At 38.6% G+C, this 8,979-nt stretch overlaps 3 protein-coding genes across 7 annotated transcripts in view; all 3 read right to left on the reverse strand.

Moving 5' to 3' along the window:
* The window catches only part of LOC116692455 (rho-related GTP-binding protein RhoA-C), a 732,216-nt gene that overhangs the window by 304,599 nt on the left and 418,638 nt on the right, over positions 1–8,979 (reverse strand). The gene's annotated exons all lie outside the window — the stretch shown is intronic.
* pnpla1 (patatin-like phospholipase domain containing 1) lies at positions 1,979–6,514 on the reverse strand. 2 transcript variants are annotated; one of them, XM_032520742.1, is made up of 9 exons: positions 5,973–6,514; positions 5,654–5,886; positions 5,495–5,560; positions 5,198–5,410; positions 4,846–4,906; positions 4,508–4,717; positions 4,160–4,277; positions 3,544–3,666; positions 1,979–3,354 (listed from the first exon to the last, which is right to left on the reverse strand). In XM_032520742.1, exons 1-9 carry the CDS (start codon positions 6,178–6,180, stop codon positions 3,258–3,260), a joined length of 1,329 nt encoding a protein of 442 aa, XP_032376633.1. In that variant the 5' UTR covers positions 6,181–6,514; the 3' UTR covers positions 1,979–3,257. The 2 variants fall into 2 exon arrangements, with proteins under 2 accessions (XP_032376633.1, XP_032376632.1); XM_032520741.1 differs by having other exon boundaries at positions 4,469–4,717; positions 5,973–6,512.
* Positions 7,222–8,979, reverse strand: part of etv7 (ETS variant transcription factor 7) — a 5,715-nt gene continuing 3,957 nt past the window's right edge. For 2 of the 4 annotated variants that reach the window (XM_032520749.1, XM_032520748.1), the window contains exons 7-9: positions 8,671–8,813; positions 8,427–8,527; positions 7,223–8,333 (exon numbers count right to left, since the gene is read on the reverse strand). In XM_032520749.1, coding sequence (XP_032376640.1) covers positions 8,168–8,333; positions 8,427–8,527; positions 8,671–8,813 — 410 coding nt within the window. In that variant the 3' untranslated portion in view covers positions 7,223–8,167. Of the gene's footprint in view, positions 8,334–8,426; positions 8,528–8,670; positions 8,814–8,979 lie in introns of all 4 variants that reach the window. The other 2 variants (XM_032520751.1, XM_032520747.1) reach the window with 2 other exon arrangements.

Consider the following 8,979-nt stretch of genomic DNA (forward strand, 5'->3'; position numbering starts at 1 on the left):
TGTGTGTGTGTGTGCGTGTGCGTGTGCGTGTGTGTGTGTGAGTGAAACAAAAAAGGAGCAAGACAGAGTCAGACAGAGACTGCATGACAAGCTATAAAGGTTGCAACCTTTATCCATCAATCAGGAGCTGTGAGACAATGACACTCTATCAGTATGAAGTCTCTCCTCAACTTCCTCACACAAAGCAACCCACAACCTTTGAATCAGACTCACCACATCACCAAAATATGCTATGTTCACTCTGTTGCTGGGAAGATTAGCAAAAGGGTCATGCACTTTTAAAGTTATCATTACCAGAGAGAGACAGGGAGCAGCAGAGTGTGCTCTAATTTTAGCCATGTCAGACATCACCATGAATAATCTTTTAATGGCCCATGATAGTCCAAGAGGAGAGGGGATGAGATTAATATGTTTTAATCAACAGAATCTTTTTCTACATATCCTGAATGTATGATCCGCTCCATGTTTCAGTTGTATAGACACCACACTGTTTCTCCTCTCTGTATTTACAATGCCAGGTGGTTTCCGGCTGACTGGCTGGATCAGTGGCTTGTGTATAACAGCGGCAGATGTGTGTTTTATCCGTATGATCCATCCACACTCGTTATATAAGAGGATATCTCTCCGCAGGTAGCAGGCCATCTGTATCAAAAGAACACATGTTGCCGTTCAGGCCGGAGTGTGGATTATCTGACCAAGGGTGTGCTGTTTGTGATGTAGGCTAGTTTAGGGGTGAAGACTATCATGAACTGCAATGCCCCTGTTTCAATCCTGACTAGGGACTTGTGTTGCATCTTTCTCTTTCTAAATATTCTGTGATCTATGTACTGTCTTTAATCAAGACAACATAAATTAAGACATAAACATGCCCCACAATACATTAAAGAATACAGATACAGTCACTCTCATCTTTCAGCTAATAAAGCATTCAACTAAAACAAGATTCGAAACTGAGTGGCATTTCCAGTCTTGTTACTAGTCATCTCACAATAGTACATATTACGATCTGCTTTTTCGATCTCAATATATCACATGGTTTGTCAATCGATATGCAGCAGGAAGAGGAGACAGTAGGTTCAGTGTACAAAGTTGATTCCAAATCACCAGACTTTTGGTTTGAGACTTTACATCTGAAGTTCAAAGAAAAGATTGTTTTTATTGATTGATGTGTACTCTACAGGCCGAGACATCTGGAAGACTTTCTGATATAACAGCATTATGTTAAATTCCTAGTCAACCCGACTGTACTGTGCTCCACCCTTACGCTCAATGCTCCATCTTGTGGTTATTTTCTGAAATGCCATTTCAGATGTCCAAACAGTCATAGTCAACATCATTTGTGTTTTCAATCTAAAGTCAGTTCACTCATTGTAATTGGAAAATAATATAAGAAAGGAACAAGAGAAAGACTATTTAAATTAGGTGTGTGTGTGTAGTGTGTGAAAATGACTGAGGTAAGAAGGGGAGCTGGATCCTATATTTTGATTTTAAAAGAAAGCAGTATCCTCCTCAGCATTAGTAATGTCTTTGGACCTTCCCCTTGAGTTAACAGTTAAAAGAGTTTCAACCCCAATATCCAGCCCCCAATCCCAAAATAACATATTTATGATGAGTGAAATCCAGCCTTATTTTTTAAATAAAGTACTAAATTAAAATTTAGTACAGCTACAAAATCAGTTACCAAATTAAATAATATTTAGATCTGAAGATGCCAAAGCCTTATATTTAGGTTGTCACATGTTTGACTTTCCATCAAACCAATATCAAAATCAACCCCTATGTTTTTTGGGCCAGAATAAGTTGTTTCAGGCCTGAAAGAAAATGTTTAAATGTATAGCTGCTGTTGCTAAAAGATTTGAAGCCTAGTGATGGCCTTGATTGATTGCTAGAGGTTTCTCAAATTGAAACTATAGCAGCCAGCGCAGGCTGAGTAAAAGCTAAGAGCAACATAGTTTATACACAATAAAAATACATTGTTAGACAAAGAAGAGGAGACACATTTATTAATTTGCAGTCAACATGAATACAAAAGCACTTAAACGGATGTGAAGGAAATCTGTGTTTCTGCGACTACAACATCAAAAGTGTCATAAGACATAGTGACACCTAACATTGGCGTCCTTTTTTAGAATTTTTTAGAATTACGACATTTTCATTTCAGCAACTTCTGTTGAAAACGGAAATGAGGCCAATGCCAGAGGCCGCTGAGGTTTAACATTGTGAATGAACAGTAGGTCAAAAATGTTTTCACTCAGGAAGATAAAGAGTACAGTGTTCAAACAGCACATCACAGGACTATGAGAAATTGAAATTAGGAACACTCTAGATAAGCATCCTGCAGCTAAACTCTCAACTTGACTCAAACTGCATGTTTTTTTTCCTAGAAAACTTTAGACAACTAATTAGCATAAATGAATCTTCCCTACAAATCAGCTGATGAACCACTTACATCCATTCTTCTATCAGCAGTGAGTTTTCATTGTAGGTTGTTATCCACTTGGTTAATATTTTACAGATGAAGCAATGATGATAATTCTTTTTAGACATAAAATGTTACAATAATATAGTACAGCATGATGCAGCCAGCAGTTATACCTCCACCAAGTATATACTGTAAGGATTGATCTTCAGAGCAAGACACTTTGATAGTGACAAGCTTTCAATTTCCAAACAAGCATATCTCCTGATGACGGTAATATGGCTAGCGGCCTCACAATCGTGACACATGCATGACTTTTTCTCTAGGAAACGTCCCAATAAACTTGTTAAAAAATTTGTTATGCTCAATGAACACTTGGCTAATTGAAATTCTATATCTATACTGTGTTTGTCACTTTTAAAGAAATATTTAATGAGTGAATGAAATGAACCTTTCTGTCATATGCTAAATGGTGTTGCTTTTTAATTTGATGTTAGCGTCATTTACTGCAACTATTCAAATCAAGTACAATGTTGACTGTAAAATTACTATTAAGCCTTAGTGGAGGTCTACACTCTACTGATTACAGTGAATTGAACAGTTTAAAAAGTACAAAAGAATAGAAATATATTAACCAGTTTAGATAAAAGAAAGCCCCCCCCCAAAAAAAAAAGTTTCAAGAATTTTATTGCTCTCTTCAATGGAAAAATGCCGTCAAAAAGGCTTAACTTTACAAAATACAAGCTATAAATAGCTATAATAGTGTTTAAATGTCTGCTTGGTGAATAGTCAGTGGTTCTCTTTACATATACTGTAATTTCCCACGCCCAACATCTTCTCAATGGGCAGAAGAGGGTGTAGCAGGCCTCCGTCCTTGTGGAGCCTCATTTGGTGTCCTAATCAGCCACTGCAACAGCAGGATGATGGGCATAACCCTAAAATGAGATGAGTCCAGTGGAGTTTAATCCAATAAAGTCAGGTCAGACATGAGATGATGTTACACAGAAAGTATCCTCATACAATAAACAACAACCAATCTAAAGAAATACTGAAATAAGTAAAGAACAATTCAGAGTGCATCAAACACAATTTGAGTTATTATTCAATGACGGAACCAGTCTTACCGGTCAAATGTGTTTTTCTTTACGGTACAGACACATATGTTGAAAAAGAAGAATGCAAAATGTCTCTGGCAATGCCAAACCCAGAACACCAACTCAAATGCCTTTCTGAGCAACAACTCCAGTCTGGGGGAGAGAGAAAAGACTCACTGAAACACTGTACACCAAGTGAAATTACAGTGCATTTCTAATTGCTCAATCGATGTTGGTGTCTCTGTGTAAGGGCATAACTTATACTACAACACAACCATGATCTAGAGTCTAGGATAAGACAATGCCTATGAATGGGTCTGGGTTAGTAAGTGTAAATGCATGGATTCTGCTAAGTTTATCTTAGTCCAAACGTTCAACTTTTTGGGAAATGTGCTTTTTCGCTTTCTTGCTGAGAAACAGATGAGAGGATTGATACCACTCTTATATATGGGAATGGTAATCTTCTCTTGGGCAAATTTCCCAAAATGTCAGCTGGTTTCTTTAAATGTGAGAAAACATGAATGTTGCGTTTTGCGTTACAAACAGCAGTAGGCGTGAGCGTTTCTGAACGTGCAACCCTTATTGTTCTCAATAGTTGGTACATTTGTGTCTATGTTATGCAATGTGTGTTGAGTCAATTTCTTACCCATGCCTACTCTGGAGTAGTGCGTAAAACAAGAGGATAAAAGGTACCAGCAGGTGGGATAAGATTCTCACAGGAAGTCCAAACATGCTCAGGTAGGTCACCATGTTGATCAGCAGAACTGAAACAAAGAGGTTAACAAAGGCTTAGTGTAACAACCTGAATGCTTTGATTCGGTCTTGATTTTGAAATTAACATACCACAGACAGATTCTTATTTCAAATAATATTTACTATAGCCTACATCTGAAAAAGTGTGTGTGTGTGTGTGTGTGTGTGTGTGTGTGTGTGTGTGCGAGCCAGCCAGCCATACCATTTCTTATCATGTCAAAATAGAGAGGAGGTTCTTTACTTTGTCGATTTCCAGTCAATTCATGCTCAGTAGAACTTCCAGTTTGCATGCGTCTATTGGTTATGAAAGATGTCAGTGTGATGGCCTCCTTTTCCACCCTCATTTCCTTTTCTTCCTCTATGGCGGTCTCCACATTGATCCACGTTTTAGTTTGGTGAAAGTTATGTGGTCCTTGAGATACTTTGTGTATCGTCAAATATGGGGCAAGATCTGCACACGAGGGAAAGATGTGAAAGAGAAATAAAGAAAATGGGTCAGATTAAGTCTGCGCGTGCATACCAAAAATGTACATATCTTTAATTCTGCAGGTTTTTACCCTGCATATACAATTGACTCACCATTGCGGAGAAGGAAATGAACAGCATCCTTGTAGCCGTTGTGGTAGGATTGTTCCAGAATCTAAAGAGAGAAAGCAAGTTAAATGTTACAAAATTATCCTTTAGAGTATTTTTCACAGTTACATTAGGAACTCTTGATTCACAATGACTCATCACCAAGGGTTATCCCATCTATATGAAATATTTAGGTTGATAGAAGATAGTTTATTGGTTATTATATGACATTATGTAACACAAAAACTATTAGATCATCTTCAAAAGGAAAACAATCTGGTTTCCTGAACAGTGTTCATTTGAGTCTAAATAGTTTTTTCTAAGAATGTTTCTAAAGATGTTAAGTAAAGGGTCTTACTTCTAAATTCATGGGGTAGAGAGCATTAATGATCCTGAAACTGTTAGCCATGTTGACCTTTAAGGTGGTACCGCTCACTACCATGTCCCACATGCAAGGCTTGTCGACGGGACAGATGTCTATCTCTCCAGAGAATGGAGACACTGTCAAGGTTTGCATGCAGGGTAAAGACACCTCTGGCTGCATGCTGCTGAAACCCCCGTCCAGATAATACTGCGAGATAAGATCACTTACATTACGACACAGACCAAACAATGTGCTTAAGGTATGTTTGTGAAAAGGCCATCAAATACTCACTACTCCGTTGAAGGATGGAGGCAGCATGCCGCAGTACACCGGCACAAAGCAGCTGCATAGCAAAGCCTAAGGATAGAATGGGAATAGAAACTGTTTTGCTTCTAACCTGTTCAGGTTTCTTAAAAATCATTATGATATGAATCGGCCATTCCAACTCACCTTTATTACATCTTCTTTGGACTGGAACTCAGACATGACAATGTGCTTTCCATCAGACAGGCGGGTCATGGACACAAAAAGACGTCCATTGGCCACTTGGTGTGCATTTGAAGGAACATGTTTGTGTAAAATACACTCTAACCAGTGGAAAACATTGATTGAAGGGTTAAGAGGTCCAAATGTAAAACCCTTCATCTGTTTGGCAAAATTCAGCATCTCATCCCGAATAGTACCTGTAAATAAAATGGAAGAGTTTGAGTCAGAATCAGTGATTACATGCAAAACAAGTAGATTTAGAAAAAAAGATAAAGTCACTTACTCAGGCTCATTTCACAGACTACAGCAGCTGCTACCAGAGACCCAGCAGATGCACCCAGGACACAAGGTGCTGTGCGCAGTATCCAGGGTGCATAATTTAGCAAGCACTGGGAAACTCCTAACTGGTAGATGGCCATGAATCCAGATCCAGAAAAGGAGATGGACGGTGGAATTTCACGATAATGACAACTGGAAACTCCTGGAGACATTTTCTAAAGGCTTTCAATTATACAATTTAAATGTTTTAAATCGTAGATTGTGAAAAACAAAAATGTCTTTCCTTGTTGTAAAAGTAGACTGAGTTCAAGGAGGCTGAGTTATCCAGTGAAAATTCTTGACGGTTTCACAATAAGTATTTTCAAACCAAATCTTAATTAGACATACTGTATTGGTCATGCCCATGTGATATACAACTCAATGATGTTTTTGTCCATTTCAAGTCATAAAAGCTAACACAATTTTGGTTTGATTATCTAAGGCTGGCTTCCATGGTCTAATACTACATAAACATCTTTGGCAATGCTGAATAAATGAAAAGTACTTTAAACAAGTCCTTACTTTCAATATTTTAGCACAGTGAGGAAGAAAAACAATTTTTTTATAAAACGTGAAATATTTAGTAAGGAACTATAGCCTAGTAATAAGATATCAATATGGTTATTGGTTTCATTGAAAGTATAAATAGTGACAAATACATCTTTGAAATTGTATTAATTATTGACATTTAGGTCAAACTTAGTATAATATCTTCATCTAATTAATCTGTGTCATTTTTCAACTTTGTACCTTGTCCCCGCCAGGGATGTCAGCTGTCTTCTATAATCTAGTATTTATAATAACAGTAATTCCTGTCCTTTAGGAGTCCTAAGGCCAGTGTTACTGCTGGTGCACAAGGCTTGACTCACTTGTGTCTCTCATTAGCTCCGTCATGGATGTACTAAATGAACGAGCTCCGCTCTCTCTACCTGCCCAATGGCACGGAACCTTAACGCCCCTCCCCCGTATCTCTCCTCCAATCACAAGTATAGCTGCTGACTGACAGGTTTCAAGGGAAATCACACACTCCCTAACAGGCAGAATGGTAAATTCAGTAAATGTGTTTTCCCAGTTCCCATTTAGGATATGTCAGTGAACGTGTTCTGCCTGTTAGTGAATGTGTGATTTGTCTGTTCTAGCTCCATACTAGGCCCACTAGATTATTCAGGCTTAACTCCTGTGCTTTCCTGGACAACTGCACAACTAATCTAACAGTAATCAGGGCATACAAAATATGCAATACAAAATGTTTATTTTACAAAGCAGAAAGAAACATTGACAACTAACATAGGTCTAGGGCCTAGGCTATACCAAAGGTGCTTAACAAATACCTCATCTTGAGGTTGATAAAGCGAACCATTTGTAAAAACAAAACAAAACTGTACAAACTAGCATTTAATCAGCAATACAATATGTTCTTGTATGAACACAAAAAAATCACTCCAACCTGCCTCTTCCTATTTAACAACAATCTCCAATTTCACAGACATTTCCAACACCTACCTGCAAGACCTTCAGTATATATTATATGAAAATAAGTGCATCTTTTGTATTGGGGTTATGTTGAGCAAGACTGAGACATCTAAGTTATTTTGATTCTTTGCTCATATGAATATTGATGTGATGTCTTTCAGAGTTTTCCACGTCGCTTAATATTAGTGTTTGTTCTGATCCCACTGATGGATACTTTAATTCACAGGGAAATGAAAAGCAATATCATTGTGAAAAACTCCAAAAAAATACAGTGCATTTTGTTAAGCCTGTACATGCATGGGTTATTTTCTGAGCACATCTCTTTCTGTAATAATTTGTGTTGTTGTATTGTATTTAGAACATCTAATACATGGTTTTCAGTTTTATTGAGGATGCTGTGGAGAAGTTACTTTGCATGCCAGCTGGATTCTGGCGTTATCACGTGGGAATCGCTGAATCACATTTTAGACGAAACTCCATCTTGTTAGGCTTCAAGTAATGCATTGCAGCTACGGACTTGGTTTAGGTGTGTGTGACAACCACGACAATTCAACTGTTCAAAAAACAATTGTGGACGTGATACACCTTCTCACCTACCAGGTATTTTTTTGAAAGGACCCGCCCTTTTCCAAACAGTTTGCAATGACGGCTTCTCAGAGGGTTCTGTGTAACAAACCATGTAGTGCATCAGGTAAGAGGAGAAGCACGATCAGGGGAAACCTCAAAATGGTCCTCACTGAACTCATGTGTGGGACTGCTGTCTGGAAAGTCCCCATCTTGAGGTGGAGTGTGTTCCAGGGACACGGCAGGGTCAGCCTGCGCTCTCTTGGTGTCCTGTGGGAGTTTCAAAAACCTGAGGGGAGAAAGAGAAGAGGCAATAACAATAAATGTGTGTGTCTTTGTAGGAAAAGACAAGAGAACAAGACTAAGAGAAAGGGACAGACACCTGAAGAGAAGTTTTTGTCCGCGCTCCTTTTTGATGATGTTGAGCTTGTAGTAATGCCGCAAGGCCCGGGACATTTTTTCATAGGTCATATTGTCTCGGTTCTGTGAAAAAGAGATCACACACAATCAAGGGCCTGTGGTAAAACGTTTACTCTGATGCCTGTTTTTGCTGTTGTGTTTTCTTCACCCCTGTGTTTATTTCCCCTGTAAGATGAACCACAAAGACCTGGGTGCTCACTGCTCACCTTGTGGTTTCCCCAGAGACGCGCCAATCCGTTGGGGTCCACCACCCTGAACACCAGGTTGTCCTGGTCTTCCCATCGGATGTATTCTTGGTAACGGTCATCACACAGTAGCTGATACACATAGTCCCACAGCAGTCTGCATTCTGGCCATGATTAAAACAGCAATAAGACAGGCCAAAACATATACTACTACCATCAATGGTGGTATTTAAATCTCTATTAAGTAGACATAATACAAAGGATCCATTTTCAAATACAACTCCAAAGCCTTGTTCATATCTTGGCATGTATGCATCTGTAAGCTTGACA

Source organism: Etheostoma spectabile, chromosome 7 (genome assembly GCF_008692095.1).
Source record: "Etheostoma spectabile isolate EspeVRDwgs_2016 chromosome 7, UIUC_Espe_1.0, whole genome shotgun sequence".
Classification (NCBI taxonomy): Eukaryota; Metazoa; Chordata; class Actinopteri; order Perciformes; family Percidae; genus Etheostoma; species Etheostoma spectabile.

Bases quoted from the DNA above. Each gene is read 5' to 3' on its own strand.
- pnpla1 (XM_032520741.1), bottom strand. From the start codon at position 6,180: ATGTCTCCAGGAGTTTCCAGTTGTCATTATCGTGAAATTCCACCGTCC. The intron at 5,887-5,972 runs GTAAGTGACTTT...TTTTATTTACAG, and splicing joins AGTCTGTGAAATGAGCCTGA to GTACTATTCGGGATGAGATG. The intron at 3,667-4,159 runs GTAAGAAATTGA...TCTCTCCCCCAG, and splicing joins CTACTCCAGAGTAGGCATGG to ACTGGAGTTGTTGCTCAGAA.